Raw genomic sequence first — 20,592 nt, forward strand, 5'->3', positions numbered from 1 at the left:
GTTAACTGTGCATTCTGAGAAACAGTGAGATTGGCATGGTCAATTTTATCCTTTAGCATTATGTGTATAAAACTAGTCGTTGGTTTTCTGATACATTTGTGGGCCCAGGACAACTATCCTCTGTATTAGTTTACCAAAAATAAGGATTCATAAATAGATTTACATTAAAATCACTTCAGTGAAAAAGGTTATTGTCCAACTGATTCTGAAACAACTCAAAATATATTTGACTTTATTTCAAATTAGAATCCATTAAAGATCAATTCCACGAAATCTCCAATGTGAAGATACTATAATTTTTTAATTTAGTAATTCTGAAGAATTACAAAATAATCTCTACATTACATAATCATCAAATTGTATCGTTAATACTTTATGTATCACAGAGTATCAAAAAGTAATCTGTAATTATTTAACATGCACCGTTATTCTTAACAGACTTACCTAGCCTTAGGCACTGTCGCATTAAACCACCAGAAGACATGTTTTTTTCAGCTTCAATCTCACTAAAATTTAGAGAGCTGGCAAATACAAGTACATCAACCATAGCCATCAATCGACTGAGGAAAGTTACTGCTGTCTCAGCTGACATGCCTTGTGTCACTTCAATATTTTCCAATTCCGTCTTTAAAAAAGTAGAAGATTTAAATCTTGCTTAAAATTTGGAAATATAATACATGTACATACATACTGCAGGTTAACAGTAGTTTAGTTATTCTGCAAACAAAATAAGTTATAAATCATAAACTAATTCCATATATCACAAGAGCTAGTTATCAAATTTAATTAGCTTACCTATGAATTATCTTTAAATAAAGGAAAAATCTATTTTTACAATCAATGTTAGATTTCAATATCATTACTTGTAAAAACTACATTCCAAACTTAAGATCATTTCATAAAGATATTTAGAAGTAATCACATGTATGTATTTATACTAGTTTTGTTCTATTTTATTAGTTAACAAAGACATAAAACTCATATTTCTTTCCTAAAATCCTCATTCTCATTTATACAAATATATGTGCTAATTTTTCTTTCCTATAAATGTATGATGAGCAATAGGAAAGATATGTGGTGCTTTCATTTGACATCAAAGGGAGACAACTGTCAAATTATGACACTTTCTTATCCATTTCAGAATAAAGTGAAACCACTAGGTATCTTGTATGAACAATAAAAATCTAGGGTAAAAATACTCAAGATCATTAATTCCTCTACCGATATTAATTTGTGACACTAGCAATAAGAAGAATCAGTAGCGTTCTAGACTGGTGAAGCTGTACTTTCACTACACTATTGTCTATGGTAAAATATAATTTCCTGCTTTGAAAGGGAATGGTACAAAGCATTGTGTTTCGTTAAGATGTATAACTCTGTATTTTGTAAGCAATAGCAACATCTCTTATTTTATTTTTCACTGTGCATTACATAACATTTTAATTATTTTGGTTCATTATGACTAGACCTCATTTTCTCAGTGCCTCAAAATCAGAGAAGAGTAAGGAATGCTTTATAAATAAAAAGTACTACTGTTTAAATTTTCTGAAAATGGGCACACTAGCCATATGGATTAACCTTACTTCTGCACCAAATGATAAATTCAACTACAAGGTAAGCATATATCATAGGTATCTGCTTCTATTTAATGCTCCACTTGACATTATTTATACCCATCATTCTACCTAGACATATCCCTACTCACATTAACATGGAAATGTCAGCAGGAAACACTGATTAAAAAATGACCTCTTAAACACTTCTTGTGTACAACATGGGTAAGAAAAGAGACAGCTGGCTACTGCAAGCACTGATATAACTAAACGATTATAAATGGAGTATAAAATGTAACAACCTTTCTCCCTTCTATTTAACATCAAAATAGTGTTAAAATCATTCTGTCTAAGAGGAGCTTGGAAATAGACAAAAATTTTCTTTTCAATTGTTGATTTACAACATTATGCCAATTCGGTATCCATGACCTAAAGAAATGATTAATTCATTACTTGGATTTTTTAAATAAAGATTCCTCATTTGCTAGCACTTCACTGATATACAGCATCATTTCATAGCGTGAATTAAAAATCGGTGACCACAACACAATTGTTTATAATAAAAGTTTAAAAATTAATTTTATATAAAACCTCCTATTAAAATATCAGTTATCAATATAAGTGTTTTATAATGGAATGGGAGATCTGGCCATTGCTTAAGTCCATTAAGTATTCTGAAAACTTTTCAAAATATTAGAATTTTAGGATATCTATAGATGTATTCTCAAAGAAATTCATCATTTTGAATTACTAAAATTACGGGAACTCTAACTCATTTTATTAGTTAATGATCTTATTTTGAAGTATTTTGGGGTGTACAAGGCTTAAGCTTCAAAATGTTTTCATTTTTAAAGAGTAAATTATAAACAGCAATTATAAACAGAATTATTAATCATCCATGAAATTTGCCAAACTGTTATTCTTGACTAAACAAAATAAAATTTTAAACTAAAAAGCATTCTTAACCAATAACCTAAAAGGGAGTTCTTATTAATTCTATGTAATAGTAATTTATAAATATGATGAAATGTTATATAAACATCATAACATAGGTTTAAAAATAAAGATCACCCAGATATGATTATTATTAAATCTTAACATATATTCCAACCAATTTCCTTTCTTTGGAACCAGTTAAAATCTGATTGTACATATGACTGAAATATTATTGTTTTCATTATATTCTGATAGTTTAGTCTAAAGATTAGTGTGAATAATAAAACAGTAATTCATCAGTGCACTGAGAAAATAATCCTTCTAATGAATCTTTTAAATATACCAAAGATATGCCTAATGTTAAAGATGGTATGGAAACTCAAAATATAACCAAGTCAAAAATTTCATAAATAAGCAAAAATAAAATTTAAAACTGAAAACCTGAAAATTACTGAAGTAATACTAACCTTAGAACCCTGGACATGCATTAGACAAAACAGACAACAGACCAAAAAAGTACAAGAAAAGCAAATTATTAAAATTAAATGAAAATACAATGTAAAATTGAAACAAAATAATATATTAAAAATTATATTTGATTATTTTATTAAAAGCAACAATTCTCAGAAGAGATATTCATTTTATAAATTACATATGATTAAGATTAAATATCAAATAGAGTTCTATTTATTTTTTTCATTAGAGTAACTGCCCAAATAATATATATGTAAATATAGTTCATATATTAGAAATGATGCATACTCTATTTTACAAAATAAGTTATCTTTTCCTAGAAGATGACCAAGGAAACATTTTAATAACTAAACTAACATGTCTCTGTAAAAGCCCTAGCTCACTACCAGTTTAAGCAGAAATGACTTAGGAAAATAAACTGTACCAACCTTCTAGAATTTTTATTAAGGAATCATGCTATTTTGTTTCCTAAAATATTTGGAGCCCTTCCTATAGAACAAAATCCCCAGTAATTAATAAGATAATAAAATATTCGAGTGATTCTAACTTAAAAACCACTTTCCCTTGCTAGAAAAGAACTTACTGATACACTAAATGAGGTCGCATGTGAACTAAGATAATTGCATAGATTTTGTACTAAGTTTCAGAGTATTATTAAGAATTATATTCAGTATATTAAAAATTTTTGGATAGAATTAAGTTTCATAATAAAAGTCAACAACTATTCTTATTCTTTGATTTCTGACATTATATGTGAGCATAAATTTCAAAATAAACTATTTTCAAATAGTATAGGAGAACATATAAAAGCACCCTGAGAATACTAAAATATAATCAGTGTTATGAGATAAACAAAACACAAAGAAAATTAGTAGTTTTTCCAAATCTATTAGCTACATTTTCTAATAATGGTAAGAAAATATAAATTAAAATTAAGTCCTTGTCATCCTTTTTTGACATAAAAAGTTCCTCTTCTTTCTCAGGATTATGAAACTATTAGGAAAGCCAGAAATACCAGTCTCTATTATTTTTCTATCAACAGAGAAAATGAAACCATACGTGACACTGAATGAAATTCTAAACCTTCAGTGTTCTGGATGGTTGACCAAAATGGTCAACTTAAAATCATTAAGTGATTATGCAATTTGTAGTTGATCCATGTTCTTTGTTTATCTTCATTTTTTTCTCCAATTCCTTGCTTTCATTCATGACCAACTTGAGCAATGTATAGAAAATAAATGAGAGGATGCAACTGACTAGTCATAGAAACATTAACTTCAAAACCTCAACAACAAAAATAATGCTGCTTCCCCAAATCAAAGACTGGTCAACCTACATACGAAGAGTTCTATTTTTTTCCCCTGACTATTTAAGTTAAAACTATTGTTCTAATTTAGAGACTTGAAACTATGTAATTTATTTTCTATGCTACAAAAGATTTTAAATAATCTAGGTAAAACTGAAACTCCAATAAAGTCCTGCTTTTTCAATGAATATTAAGTTTGAGGTGGTGTTATAACACAAATATTTGTATATCTATATTCTTTTTCCTTAAAGTTTCCACTGAAGTATTTCCGTACAAGTAAGATAAAACAGCTCAAATTTTCTCACGTGAAGGTACTGCAACAGCAATACACAAATGTCATCCTTAGTATGGATTACTGTATTCACATAAGGTCCCAGGGCAGAAAATAAACCACCACTATGCCAATGCCATGGAGAGAACAGACAAGATTATACCATTTTAGTTTTTTGCCATCAAAATCGATCACCCATAGTAACTAACTTGGTTCAAATATCCTATTTTAAACTTCAGAATTCTGAGTGTGACAGGCTTACTCTATAAATGGGAAGATCATTCCATCATGATACAATTCTGAATAAAAAGTTCCAAAAGGAAGTAAAGGAGGGAAACATTCAGTAAGAGTCATCTCCATCTAGTGACATTACCTAACTTAATTTTCACAAACTCCCTGTGGGATAAGTAAAATTAACACCATTAAAATGAAGAAATTAAGGTTGACATCATTTCTAGTAAGTGGTAGAACCCAGGTTAAAATACACATTTATCCTATGCTAAAACCCATATGCCTTCAATTAAATCATAACTTCAAGAAAAATTGTGTTTGAGTCTCACTGATTATTGGGAAACAAAAGTTTGTTTTTGATGAAAAGGAGTAAATTATCTGAGATCCACACTTACACTGAGAAACGGAAAAGACATTTTCCTGGGTTGAGCTTTTAATAGAAATTATAAAAAATACTTAGCATTCTACTTACCTACTCAAAATTAAATACAATTTCAACATTAGACGTGTCAAATGCTAAAAATATTTAGTATGGCTGCGTGGGAAAAGTTACATATCTTCTAATAAAACATAATGATCACAACCACCAGTGAAATTGTGTTAAAAATTAAACTTTAATAAATGTTCATTAAGTCAAATGCAAGCTCTTATTTAATAGGAAAAATGAATTTATCTTAAGCTCTAACTATTGAATATTTAATGATCAGGAGTAAGTAATGAAGTTTTACACTATGACATTTGTATTTTATGTGAAAATGGTGCTGTAAGTCAGTGGTCAGCAAACTAGGACCTACAAGTCAAATATAAATAAAGGTTTATTGAAACACACCCACACCTACTCCTCTGTGTTATGATATATGGCTGCTTTTGCAAAAAACAGCGAATTTCAGTAGTTAGATACCATATAGCCCACAAAACCAAAAATATTTACTATATGATCCATACACAGAATAAATTTGTCAACCACTGCATACCATCATTACTCATATTTATTCCTTAAATACATATCTGTATATAATGCATGAATATTCTAAAGAACTCCACAAACCTAAACAAAATTACAGATCACTCAAACATTAGTTTCAAATGTTTCTATCTCTCTTCATATAGGATTGAAATTCTAAAGGCATCTGTATGACAATGTTTCCCTTTGGTTATCTGTATATTGCCAGTGTTTCCTTTTTCACTTATTCCATCCAAAATTCCCTTTTGGCTTTTTATATTTTAAATCTAAGTTAAAGAAAGTAACACAACATTGTAAATCAACTATACTCCAATAAATTTTTTTTTTAAAAATCTAAGTTAAAAAGCTCCATATCTTCAGTTCTCATTTCTTTCTTTATTCAACCTCCTCCTTCCTAACTCTTCCCCTCTACTACATTACAATTTTTAGCAAGAATATTATACAATCAAGTAATAGAAGACATTACTCAACAGTTGACACCAACCATGTTTTCTCCCAGTAGGAAGTGGGAGAAAAGGTTCTCACTTTTAGGAAGCAACTTATTCAAAGAACATAAAATTAGCTATGTTGTACAACCAGGTATAGGTACAATCAGCTAATGGACCAAAATAACAGAAATACAGAGACAGAGACAATGAAGACAAGTTTCTACAATTGAATGAATTCCAAAGTCTGTTGAGAACAGTCTAAGAAATAAGTACCATAGTTTCAAATTCCAAACTACAGAGATCAAAACTGCACAGGTAATAATTTTAGAAGTAGAACCTCTAAATGTCAGTATCTTTATTGTATATTCATTACAAAATAAAAAATAAGCAAATGGGGTAGTGACATATTATTTAAATCATATTGTTTATTGAAACTTCATTAATTATTTTCTCTATTTTGATAGAGATCTAGTTTTAAAATTTGGAAGACTAGTAATGTGAATATTTCAAATCTATACAAATTTCATGTCTACTGCTAATTTTTTATAAAGGTCATTTTTGTTCTACAGAAAATTTTAAAACAATACTATATTTTAAAGTAAATTTCAGTATAACATTTAAAAATTTCCTGACAACAAATGTTAATTTGTAAGACATAAAAAAATTTATAGGATGAAGAAAAATGCCAGGATGAAACATTAAGTCAGTCTTTAATGCATAGAAGAGGGAAAAAACAAAACAAAGCCTCTTCCTGCCTCAATATTAGAATGTATTTTTAACACCACATATAACTCTCAATTTAACAGAATTTGGTATAAATCATGAGAGGAAATCAGAGATTAAAGAGAAGGGATGGTATGTTAATCTCACAGGATACCTGCACTCTTCACACACCATCAACTATTTTTCTTCCTGATTCAATTTCCTTGGTCAGCTGCTAATTTCATGAAGGCCCTAGAACAGTTAGGACCTGTTCTGCTGCACTCCCTGCTGAACTAGCCTTCTTGCCTTTGGAGACTCGAATAAATTCATGGATGAAATAGAAGTACATGTGCCTGTGAGGGGGAGGTGCTGAGGATACATCCTTTTTGCTGCCAATATTTAAGTTTCAGTGCTGCTCCAGGGGTGGCAGCAAAGGCACAGTGAGAAAAAGAGTTATGTAGAGAAAGCTTGTTAATGATGAAATAAAGCCAGAGATCAATTTGGAAACACTGCCTCATCAAGTAAAAGACATCTTAATAAAACAGCAAGTTTCTCTCTGGAAAAAGGATATATTTTGGGCTTATGGATGAGTTTCCAATGTGGTAGCAAGAACACAGTTAATATGAGAAGCAGAATTCTATATTCTTTCCCATCTGAGCAATTAGCTATGGAGTCTGTTTTTTTAAAAACATGAATCAGAGATATTTTTTAAAAGACAGCTAAAATATAGTCATTTTATTTATCTATTATATTTTAAATGACATAAGTAACATTAAATGCTTTCAAACTTATATTAATACATTTCAATGTTTTATTAGAGAAAGTCTATATTTTTAAAAAATAAACGTTGAACCAGTAAATCATGTCAGATGAAAATTCTAAAAGATGCCATATGGCTAACAAAGTTTTTTGAGGTTTTTAAGGATTATGAAATTTTTCAGGTACAGAAAAAAATGTTGTCATTTATACTTTTTCTATCTGAGGTACCTAAGTTTTAAATAAGAAACACTCTAAGAATTCAATCATTCTATTCTCTTTTTGAAGCAAATTACTGGCTTCAAGATTAAATCTCAGAGAACAGAAGTATAAAACTCCTATATATCGTTTAAAATAATATTAAGTTTAAAAATAATATTTCAAGCAAGTCATATGAGACAATGTTTAAAGATGACTTTTTCTAAATTTAGATTCATGACTCTAATTATCATACAATAAACATGTACTTGTATTTAGAACTTCAAGATTTAGAGAACAAAGATTTTAACAGTTTATTATAATGTAGATTTGAAGAGAGAAACAATATATAGAAAATAAAGCTAAATCATTCATAGCTATTGCTCTTCCTAAGGCATGTTCATCAGAATTACCAGAGAAATATGTTCATAAATGCACATAGCTGGAAGCCAAGACTGAAAATTAAAAGAGGTGAGAATATAAATATATATAATTTTAAATTATATGGTTAAAAAGTTTCCTTAGGTGAACAAGTCTTGTTAAAATCCGTGTTTATAGTATAGAACACCACTGACACACTCTAGTAATGTAATTATAAAACACAACCACTAGATGGAGGCAAAGTACTTACAGTTGGTGAAGTAGCAGCAGAGAGCAAAGGTAAAATTCCTCCACAAGCAATGATGATGTTGTCTACCATTTGGGAAATGAGGTGAATTGTGTTATGTACAAAAATAATATTTTCATTGCTATTGACAAAATCCATTACAGACTTTGTGGAATGGCTAAAATAGCAGAAAAACAAAGCAGAAATGAACATTTCTTTGGCTTAAGAATAAGAAGTTTAGATTTTATTTATAATGCCATTTTTAAAGTGAAAAATAAGAGCTAGACAAATTTAAAATGGAGTTATTAGAAAAGAAAATAACTTACAATTGAGATGTCATATTACCAAAAACTTAGCATTCATTTCGGCATGGATTGTGTGTGTCCAAGTATAATAATTTATTATTTTGTTTCTGCTTTTAAAATACAGTGTATTAACTTGATTCAAAGACATATGACTAGGTCAATGAATTTGGCTAAAAAAATTTATTTTTGCAATAGCTGGTTGGTTGGTATTGAAAGGCAGAACAAGTGAATAGTTAGCTGACAATTTGTTGTATCACCAGACTGCAGCTCCTGCTTTGACCAGCTGTACTGAAAATGTATACTGCTAGCCACAGAAGTGATACGATAGGTGAGTATAAATGAGTCAGTAAAATTCAAGTACTTACTGAATAAAAAAAGGAAAAAAGACCTCAAAGGTCAGCAGTGCAGCTCTGCCATACAAAACATTCAATATCGATTCTCAGAGAAATACACTGCTTTAGTTTGGTATCAGTCAAGAATATGAACTATTCTCTAACAGAAAAAAAAGAGATTACTCCATGATCAAATTTAAGTCAATGATCCTCACCTTTTAAGAACTGCAAAATATCATCTACTATATCTTAGATCTCAGGATGTTTTCTCTTGTCCTAAAAATTAAAGTACTATTTATCTTTTACATTTTTAAAAATTATGTAAAATTCTGTCTGGGAAATTTTATGAGAGTCCATGAAAGAAAATACAGAAAGACACACACAGTATTAAGGGATGGAAAGTTGAGTATCATTCATTTGGGGGATACTAATATTGCAATTAGTAAATTACACTGTATCTCTCCATACACTGATACTCATGTTAGTAGTAACATATTTCATGGTATTACAGTCTCCTTATTTACCATCCCTAGGTAACTTAGCATATAACATTAGCAATGGAAAGACCATTGTTTCTATCACATAAGTAGACTAAGGACAAACTGACCAAATAAAATCAGAACTAAAAACTTTCTATGGCAGACACTGATTGCTTGCATGACAGTTATTCCTTATTCCCTGCTAACACAATCTAGATTTTGTTCTATTATTGAGCTACATCTGGTACAGGAAAGATTGGTTTCACCACAGCTACTAGGTTGGTAACCAGTATTGCTCCATGGAGGCCAATCATTATAATCCCATTCCCTTTTGCTGGTGACTCAGAGAACAGCATATGATCCGACTGACACATGAGACATAAGAAGGAAATTCCTTGAGGGGCTTCTTTTAGAAAAAAAAAAAGAAGAAGAAGAAGAAGGGAATAAGAGGAAGAGGAGAAGAAGAAAGGGGAGAGAGAGGAGGAGGGAGAGAGAGAGACAAGGAAGAGGAGGAAGGAAGAAGGGGGTGAAAGAGGAAGAAGAGTCCTGCCCTCTAGTTGGGGTAAGTCTCCTATGCTGAATTGATTCTGGGAGCTGAAGCAGCCACCTTGAGTCTTAGAAGGATGACTAGGAGAAGCAGAGAGACTCACTTAAGTCCACTGTTAAGAGACTCACTCACAGTCCATTGCGCCACTGATTGTTCAAGTCACTGACGGCGGGGTACTGTTACTGACAGCCATCAACTGCCTAATTTATCTGCATGAACACATGACACTCTCATAACTGATTAATTTGTTGCATATTTGCTATTAGAAAATTAAACTGAAAGTGAGGCAAGGTAATTTTAAAATTTATGCAGACTTTGTTTTCTTTCTTGAAATTTATTCAATTTATTTGAACTGAAAAAATAAAACTGAACTGTTTTTTTCACTGTTTTCCTTAAATGATTATATTTGAAATGATATCCACTTACTACGTAAATGGTATAAGCTCTAAATATAGATGTCATAAGCTGATTTTAAATTTTATTTTAGCACTATGTGTTAAATCTTATCACCAAGAATAAATGTAGTACATGGTATTAATTTTAACAGGGAAAGATAAAAATGTAGAAATTTATTTGAACCAGTACTGAACCTTTTCTTGGTTAAAACTCTTTTTTATAATAACCTGGCAATGCCAGATTTCAAAAATTGGCTAATTAACTGTCTTAAGCCTAAATTCTTGGTTAGCCTTTAATCTGACCCACCCCAGGACTTATAATCATTATGAAAATATTTATGTTTATATAAAAATGTTCAATGTTTGATTATTTTTAATAAATTTAATTTGTGAGATTTTTAATGATATAATTCGCTTATTAATCAGTCGATGGCACCAATTTAAAATATTCATTTTTCAACTGAAAGTAGTCTTATTTATAGAAAAGAAGTATTTCTACCTCCTCCAAACATGTACATCTGTTTCTAATGCAAATAGCAAATCGGTGAGAAGTCGCTGGTGCATTGGAGACCATTTAAACTCAGGAATACGAAACATTGTAGTGCGTGGACCTGGGCTGAACTGGCGCCGCTGTTCCTCAGTCATTGGCATTCCTCGAAATCCTAAATCAACTCGGAGATCTCTGTCTTGTTGTGTGATAGACCGACCCTGAACAGCCTGGAGACAGAAAAGGGGAACATTTGTAGAGTGAAAAAGAAACACCTGATTTCAAAATGAAAATAGTAAGTACAGTTAAGTGAGTAAAGCTTTTGCATATGACTTTAGTAGGTTAGTATATTTTACATTTATTATTCACCTGGTGATTCCCTGCACAGGAACCTTTTTGAGAAGAAAAGGCTATTATTATTATTTTTATTTTGCTGCTTCAGAAACTAGGCAAGGTAACCTAATACTTAAGTTTAACACCAAAGTTCACATTGAAAACCAGATCCTCTCTAGCCCTCTGTATGAGTCTTTACATTAGACCACATTTCTTCCTTATAAAAGTGATCCTATACTCAAAGTGAAGAATACGGGGTATATGCCATCAACTAATTGTAATTAGAAACACAAGATTAAAAGAAATATTACTTGTACAGATTCAAGTTAACTTCAAAGTCTATTTCACTCAAAATACTTCGATTTAGAAAAATAAATGCCTTTTATATGTTAGAAAACCAGATAAATGCCTGTGAACTTTGAGTGAAAACCAGGCAAGCCTAGAGATTATTATGCTCAGTAAACAATGCACCATGCTTTCCTTTATTTTAAACCTGGACTTAATTCAGTATTTCCATCCCCCGCCAATTATCACTGTAGCACAACTGCGGCAAAAATGGAAATGGCAGTATTCAGTAGAGAAAAAATAAAAATATCTTTTCCACACACAGAATATATTTTCAAAGATTCTGAGTACAAAGACACTAGTGAGGTATGGTTTACTCTCTGTAACGTAACTCTAATGGACACATGTTAAATGATTCTTTGATGATATTAAAAGGTGAGTGGAAAACCCAGGCAACAACAACAAAAAACAAGTCATAAAGGGTAAAAGTTTTCTTCAATTCTTAACCATAAGGTATTATTTAGTCTAGAAAATAAGTAAGTATAAACTCAGTGCTCAACGATTAAAATTCATATCAGAAAACATCATCTGCTTTTAGCTTTAGTATGGTGAGGCCCAAACTGCAGCACTAACATTTCCTCACCACCAAGCCTGAGAATCTCTGATTTTCTCATACGAATCCCTATCCATGTGGCTATAAAGAAAATTCTCACTGTTAATAATTCCAAATTTTCTCAGCCATATTACCTACCTCACAGGGTTGTTGTGAGGATTAAATCTGATAACATATAGCACAGTGCCTGGAACATAGTAGGCACTTGATAAATAACAGTTCCCTTTTCCCTTCCCCTTCATTTCATTTATCAGTTCAATCTGGGCTCCAAGTCCTCTTTTCTATAATCCACAGAACAGGGTTGGGCCTGAAGCTCAAAAGGTTAAAATTAATCAAGTATTCAGAATGAAGATCTCGAATACAAATGTGTAAATGTAGTCACAGAGCCATAAAATGTTCAAACTGGTAGAGACCTTAAAGGTCATATTTCAATCTGGTACAACCTCTTGCACTGTATGAGAAAATTCAGGCCCAGAGAGGTTGAGCAAAGTTACACAGACAGAATGTGGCAGAGTTGGATATATGATTCAGGTATTTTAAATTTCTTTTATATATAGAACCACACTACTCAATTCCATAAATTATTATTCTACCATAATTAAATATAAACATGGTGTGACTGGTAAGAAATTACTCTGCTTTGGTGCTAACAGCTCCATATCTATTCAATGCATCTTTAGAACACATGTAGGATGACTTACTTGCGTCGTAGCAGTGGTCTGGATTTTACGGATTTCCTTTCCTGATTCTTTGCCATCATCAGATCTCTCAGTGTCTGAAATTACACTTCCTGCATCAATATTTGGTACAATTCTGCTACCAGAAGATTCAGTTTCCAGAGTCGGAGCAGTCATTTCAGCATACTCTAACCCTTTAGATGATGATGCTAAGTCTCTTTCAGAAATACTGCTCATTCCATCTGAAGTTGTATGGATTTTGAACTCTTTTTCTTCTATTATACTTGATGTACAAGTTAAGTCTACACTACCGGTCATGTGAGCAAGCAATCCAAGATCATCACCAACACCAAGATGTACCTGTGTGTCCTGAATATTTGGAATAATGTGATTGCTAGAAAGTTCAGGAAGGAGTTTCTCCTCCTGTTTGGGTATTTTATCAAAGAGAAATGATGTGCTACTGTTGGGAAGTTCATCCTTCTCATCTGCTAATGTGATCAATGGACCGTTATCCTTTTCCTCATTTTTTTTAATGATACCAACACTTCCATGTACATTGTTCTGGAGTTTCTCAACAGCAGCACTGTATACATTATCCAACAAAGATTCAACCTCCACAAGAGCACCATTCTCTCCACCTACTAAAGTTTCTGGTGATAAATCCATATCATCAAGCTTCACTTCTGTTGCTTCCACTTTCTCTGCTTTTATATCAACTAAAAGATCGTGCACTTCCACGTGTACGGCACTTCCCGGTCTATCTGAATTTCCAAGAATATCATCTGACACTTTTGTTGACATGAGCAAGTCTCTACTGTCTGTGCTGACAGGGTAATCTGTCTCACTTTCTGGGCTCTGGCTTTGTGAAAGGTCTTCTATCTCTCGAATTTCCATTCCACCTTTTGCTCCTGTTGTCTGCGATGAGAGACCAGAGATGGTGCTCACATTCCCTTTCTTTCCCTTTTTAATGTTTTCCTCCTCTTGTCTCTGATATTCTTCATACATTTTAGCTAGGTATTCCTTATGTGCTTCATAAGTGACCTTAGGAATGGATAAAGAAAACATTAAGGCGTTTTGTATCTATTAAGAAGAAAAAAATGATATAAATAAAATTATAATAATAATAGCAAAAATGGTGCAAATAATTTTAAGATTTCAAACATAGTGCATATTAATCCTAAGACAAATGCTTAGTTTCATCAAGTAATTGGAATATCATCAAAATAGTCATATATGACTTATTATATGACTTGTCCAAAAACACACAGTTAGGTAAACTAGCATTATTAAAGTTTTAAATAAAATGATATTTTCTTTTAGGTGAAGTATTTCAATGTTACCCTAGTTAATATGCCAGCTGAACTCCTACATATTCGGGTTATTTGAGCTAAAACAGAGAACTGGCTAATAATATACAATATCCAAAGTACTATTACTACATCAGTTTTCTATTACTCATATGTGTGACTATTGCAACAAGTGAGGTAAAAAAACCCACAACACATACCTATAAATATATAGTTATAAAATGTTAAAACATTACAATTTTATCTTTATATAGGCTACTTTAGTTTGTTACTTTACATAGGCTTGTTTAGGAATAATCAGTATATAATTAGGAATAATCAATATATATTTATTGCACAAAGATTTACAATGAGTTTCCCTATAAAATACTATTTTCAAACTTATTAGTGCAATGATAAAAGTGAGGTGCCAATATATTATAAAATGTAAATTTGTAACAGGAATAAAAGGTTTTTAAAATTAAAAAAAGTTCAAAATCCTTCCTATAGATACATATGATATTGATATTTAAATGATACTATGACAGAATTTTAGGTTGAGGGATCTTTCTTTGAAGATTATCTTAATATAAAACCCCCTTATTTTACAGAAAAGGAAATCAAGTCCCAAAAGCAGGGGTTGGTAAACTAGGGTCCATGGGTCAAATGTGTTTATCACCTGTTTTGGTAAATAAAATTTTATTAGAACACAGCCATGTTCATTCTTTACATATTGTCTATGGCTATTTTCATACTGCATGATAGAGTTGAGTAGTTGCATCAGAGGCTGTACAGCCCACAAAGTCTAAAATATTTACTATCTGCATCTTTAAAAACATTTTTCTGCACAAAAGGATTAAATGAGTTTCCTAATGCCACGAAACTGAATTGTGGCATAGATTGAATCAAAAGCCAACAACTTCTGACACCCATCCTTTTCCTATGACACCACAAGATGAGATATATTAACTCTGAATTTCCAGAATCTAAGGTGTACATACTCTAAATTTTAATTGACTACTTCCTTTCACCAAAAACCAGACCATATTTAAAATATAAACAAACATATAGATTCTTATCATTAAAAATAAAGATAATGCAATTAAAAACAACACTAAACTTAAATACTTTAAATGTATTTATTATTCATTTGGAAATAAAAACAAGTTCTGATTACTTTAAAAAGGCTTAACAAGTATATATAAGACTCCGTTTCATGAGTAAGAACCAGTAGGGATGTCTGAGTTAAAAGGCTCAGATGCCAGCTCTCAGATCTGCTAGAAAACATATGTGGGGGGTGTCTCGAGAGTGTAAACTTCCTAATTTATAAACCTGAAGTTTCAATTATAGGGTCCCTAAAATACTTCAAGCTTTAAAGGTGTATGAACCGAGGGAGAAAAACAAAAACAAAAACAAGAACAGAAAAGAAAGAAAATTGGCATAAAGGAATCAGCCATAATGCAAGATGCCCACAAGATGGCACCAGATGAGTGTCTACAGGCATTTAATCCACAGCTGAAATCCTGATGATGTAAAATGTTAAATCCCTTGTTACCTTGGAGTGGGCTATTGAGAGTGTATCCACCCAAACTCTCCAGCCTCCCCATTCATATTTGATTGCATGATACAAAAGAATCCGGAAGATATTGTAGACCATCTCTGTAATCTTCTGTTCCTCAGAATTTTTAGGATTGATATAGCCAAGAGAAAACATCCAATCCTGCCACACTGAACACTGCAATAAGCATCTAGTGGGGGGGGAAAAAATCATTAAAAATTCCTAAATTATATTAGAATTTACTATTCTGAAGTTGAGATAAATAGTGAAAATATGATCTGACTTAGATAAAGCAAGGTATACAGTCATTCTGCATATTTAATATTTAACCTGGAATGACTTTTCCCATTCTTCTACTTGGAAAAATCCATATTATCATTTAAAATTGCCCTCCCAACTCTCCCAGTGAGATTTAGCTATTGTTTCGCTACTCCCTCATCACATGTAGCACTCACAAGGCACTTAACATATTAGAAATTAATCATCGCTTCACTGTTATCTTTCCCACTGAATTGCACTAAGACTGTACACCAAGACAACCTGTGCAGCACAGTGCTTTATACACGGCAGACATTCAATCAGTAGTTGTTAAATTTAAGACTCATGCAGCAACCATGGCTTCATACTGTACCCCATGTCCTAGCTAACCAGCTTTAGAGTGCACGACAATAATCAGTTATCAGACCAAGCTGAGAAAAGCACAGATGATCTCAGCAAATCCAACATCACTACATTTAAACTACTGTTGGTGGTAGACAGTTATCAGGAAAAGGTATAGCATATTTTAAATAAGGATTTTTGGATATTTATGTTTATATATACAGTTAAAATATAATAACCATAAAGTTAAATAAAATCATATAAAAATAAATAAAAGTATGCAGATTATATAAAAGAAACAAATGCCTTTTCTAATGATTGAAAGTATTTAGCAAAATAGGAAAGATTTGAAAATTTTTTCTTTGAAAGAGATTGAAAATAAAGGAGAGAAAATAAGATTAGTTAGGAAATAAAGTTTTGTTATAGTATTCAAACTGCTCACCTTCTATTCTCCCGGCTGTTACTGAAAAGTTTTATCATATCAGATAAAAACAAACGACGAACTTCCATCAGTTCTGCACTTGGTGTAGAGTTTTTTAACAAAGTTGCCACCACCTTAAGAATCACTGCAAATGAACAAAAAATTATAGTAAAGATTTATAACTGCATCATATCTTCTGCTCAAAAAATATTTACTGATTTTCAACCAAATGCTTAGCACTATGGTAGGTGAGTTGTAAGTGTCATAAATAAAACTATGTGAACACCATACTGACTGAGGTGGTTAGCAAAAGTTTTGATTTAGTTTTGATTTATTTTCACATGTTACCATGTTACATGTTACTACTGCATTACAATAAAGAATTGCTGTTTGCTCACTTGGATTCTGAATTTTCACTGTAGAATCTGGCTCTGGATGTGGTTTGTGTACAACTTGAGTACATACTTGCTCTGTCAAAATCTGAAAGATGAAGAATTTGAATTTCATTTAGAAAATAAATTTATAATTGCAAATTATAGATATACAAAGACTCTGCAAAAAAATGTCAATTTGTTCAAATCAAAAGAAGCATCTCTTCTAAGGGTCTTCTAGTGAATTCCACATACTTCTAAACTCTTTAATTCTATAGTCTTCAAATTTTTACAGATAAAGACAAAACCAGGACCAATACCTATAGAAGGAGAGATTAATTAGGAACTCCAAGAATTAACTCTGTTTGAAATCACTTTTCAGTGTACATCTTTAATACATTTAAGTTGTGAACTGTAAACATTTGACTGTTATTTCATCATTAATTTAAAAAAAAACTTAGAAAATCAGTAAGTAAGAAAATAATGTCTGAGCCTGGGTCCTAACTTCAAGTGAAGTGTGATATGGGAAAAATCTTCATAAAAAATGTGGCTCATTGTCATTTACCAATGAGTTTTTTTTTCAACTTCTTTCAAATAACAAAAAAATGGCAAAAGTTGACCAAATAAAGGAAAGACAGACTCTAAACCATTTACTAATTTTCCCACCAACACTAGACTCTATGAGTACAGGATTCTTATACATCTTTTTCACTGCTACATTCCTAGCAATTAGCAAAGTGCCTAACACACTGCCAGCAGTCAATAAACATTTGTTACATTTAAGAATGGATAACTTAATTATATATAAAATACGGATATATGACTCTTCACTGTGTTTCAGGCTATAGCCTGTGTTTGCCTCTATTCTTCCACATATTAAAAAATCCAATGAGATTATACTTAATAAAGATATCATTTTATATTATGATTTAATTTCCTGTGTAGGTTAACATGCTAAGTTCTGAATGAAACTTTTTAAATAGTTTAACCCAAAGTAAGATACAAAAACTTTGAGGAAACTATAAAACTTAGTTGACAGCTTAGTTGTACATAGCTACTTGTGAAACTTGGGGATGGAGAGTAAATTAATCAAGAGACAGGTATGATCCTTTCAGATTAGAAAAAGATCATGACATCCAGCAGTGGCATTTTTCTTACCTTTCTGCTCAGTCTTAAAAAAAAAAAAAAAAAAAGAAGATAGGACATTTACTTAGGTGTATTAAGAATGTATATCAAAAAGGTATTGACTTGAAATAAAAACTAACCTACTATTATTAAAATGATGACTATAGGGCACAAATACCCCTTTCTTCACTGCCATACTTTTCCTGAAACAAACACTTCCTTGTTTAAACAGTGCCTCAGAATTTTCTGAACAGAGCACTAGAGACATGCACTACTCATCAGCTGGAGCTGACAAAAGGGATAAAAATTTCTTTGAAAACCACATACCAAAGAACAATCAGTGGTTGGTATATGCCTACAAGGAGTTTTCACACCAACCTGCCCAAAAAGTCCTGGTGTAGACCTACAGCCCAGTCAACAAGATCCCAAGAATTCTGGTTACAAACACAGAGATTCAAAATAACTGCAGACAAGCTTAGAAAAGACTATGCCATACTCTTCTATGATACAGAACTGTCAAAACTTTTTCACCCCAAAAAGTAGAAAGCTCATTGTACAGAAAACAAAATTTATCTCAAAGAACCTTCAGTTTTATATTGTTGTCCTTTTAAACCCCTATTTGATCATCTAAGAATGAGGGTAATAACTGCCTTGCCTATCTAATAAAGCTGGTAGGAGGATCAAATAGGGCTCTATATGTAAAAGTGTTTTGAAAACTATATGTCATAGTTTATTTAAATATGAGTTTAATTACAAAAATATATTTAGAAATTCAATTCAGCATGTATTTATAAGAACCGGTTATGTGCCAACATTCTGCTACATGTTTGAAATGGGAAACATAGTTGCTAGGTAGAACTATATTTCTAGAAAAAATTATTTAATCAATATTGAGGAGACAGGCTCAAATCCATGCTCCTATGGTAGAGTGTCTGTCATTAAGAACCTATGTGAGTTTTAAAAGAGGGGGAGGGACATAAATAAGGAGACAAATAAGGAGAGATGAATGTAGATGTAAACACTTAATGAAAGGATAGGATTCAAGATGGGCCACGAAGTTTGACTGGACTTGGTTAGAGACATGCATAGGAAATTAACCCTGCCCCGCACCATAACAAAATAGGATGGACGGTTCAGAGCCAGATACGGACATGAAATCCAATGTGTATTTAACCCTTATAGCACATCTCAATTCACACAAGCTCAATAGCCAAATGTGACTAGTGGCTATCATATTGGACAGGGCTGGGAAACAACGAATTAAATCATGGAGGTAACTTGATAAATATGCTATTTATGGACACAGACCTGAGTCCAGCATTATACATTTAAACATTATTTTATAAATGGTATTATCTCGTAATTCATGGGTCACAGAAAGACTTTAGGCTTAAGCAGGAGCTACTGGAGCTTCCTCTCTGACCTACTGACTTCCTGGACTTATCAAGCATAAATCATTTTGGATTAGTAGGCTCGACTTATAAGACAGGAATAGTACTGGTTTATTTCTTAAAATGGCAAACTATTAACCCCACTGTTACATCCAACTGCCGCTGTAGGTATTCAGGGGGTCAGAAAACCTTTGTATTTATACAGTTTGGACAAGCTCTATTACTTTTTTGACTCTTGGTTTCTTTACCTGTGAAAAGAATGTTTGAATAAGATGATATTTAACATACTACCTACACATAAGAGTCTATAATTTTGAAAAAAAAGTTCTATTATGAGATACTTAAAGGTTTTAAAGTTACTACCACTTTGTAAAAAAACTGTGTCCAGTAATGTTATACCCTTACCAAAAAAGATAAAGTAAAAAATATACATGAAAAAAATCAGTTCATTATTTCCACAGGAAACAGCTTTTCAGATGACAAGATCCCATACCTGACTGTCTCTGTCTACGGTAAGTGTTGAACTGAATTATAGGAATAGTGTGTAAAGAGAAATAGTAAATCTAAACCTACAAAGTAAAATTAATATCACAATATTTAAAAAAGCATTGGATCAGTAATCATATATTGTTGTTCAGACAGATCTACAAGTATATTAAATAGAAAAATCTAGTTTTGTCTTTAGGAGACATATTCTACAATCTAACAAAAAATTTTAAGTGTATTAGGAAGTGCTACAAATCATTAAGAAAACATAATTATCCATAATTTAGAGATGGAATAACAAAGTAAAACTAAAGCAAATAAAATGTAAGATACAAATTTTACAAATATTATAATTCTCAAAAAAATATTTGTATAAAGAATAGCTTTGAGTAATTTCAAAGAGGATTCATTAAAGCCAACTCATTCCATTATACGATCTATAAGAATAAATTCACCTCAGGAAACTAGGAGATAG

General features: G+C 31.6%; 1 protein-coding gene across 8 annotated transcripts in view; it reads right to left on the reverse strand.

Moving 5' to 3' along the window:
• NBEA (neurobeachin) overlaps positions 1-20,592 on the reverse strand; it is a 629,474-nt gene that overhangs the window by 423,046 nt on the left and 185,836 nt on the right. For all 8 annotated transcript variants that reach the window (XM_061171071.1, XM_061171076.1, XM_061171075.1 and 5 more), the window contains exons 19-25: positions 17,143-17,224; positions 16,766-16,889; positions 15,721-15,913; positions 12,904-13,920; positions 10,984-11,201; positions 8,451-8,604; positions 445-625 (exon numbers count right to left, since the gene is read on the reverse strand). In XM_061171071.1, the coding sequence (XP_061027054.1) occupies positions 445-625; positions 8,451-8,604; positions 10,984-11,201; positions 12,904-13,920; positions 15,721-15,913; positions 16,766-16,889; positions 17,143-17,224 (1,969 nt within the window). The remainder of the gene's footprint in view (positions 1-444; positions 626-8,450; positions 8,605-10,983; positions 11,202-12,903; positions 13,921-15,720; positions 15,914-16,765; positions 16,890-17,142; positions 17,225-20,592) is intronic.

Source organism: Eubalaena glacialis, chromosome 16 (genome assembly GCF_028564815.1).
Source record: "Eubalaena glacialis isolate mEubGla1 chromosome 16, mEubGla1.1.hap2.+ XY, whole genome shotgun sequence".
NCBI lineage: Eukaryota > Metazoa > Chordata > Mammalia > Artiodactyla > Balaenidae > Eubalaena > Eubalaena glacialis.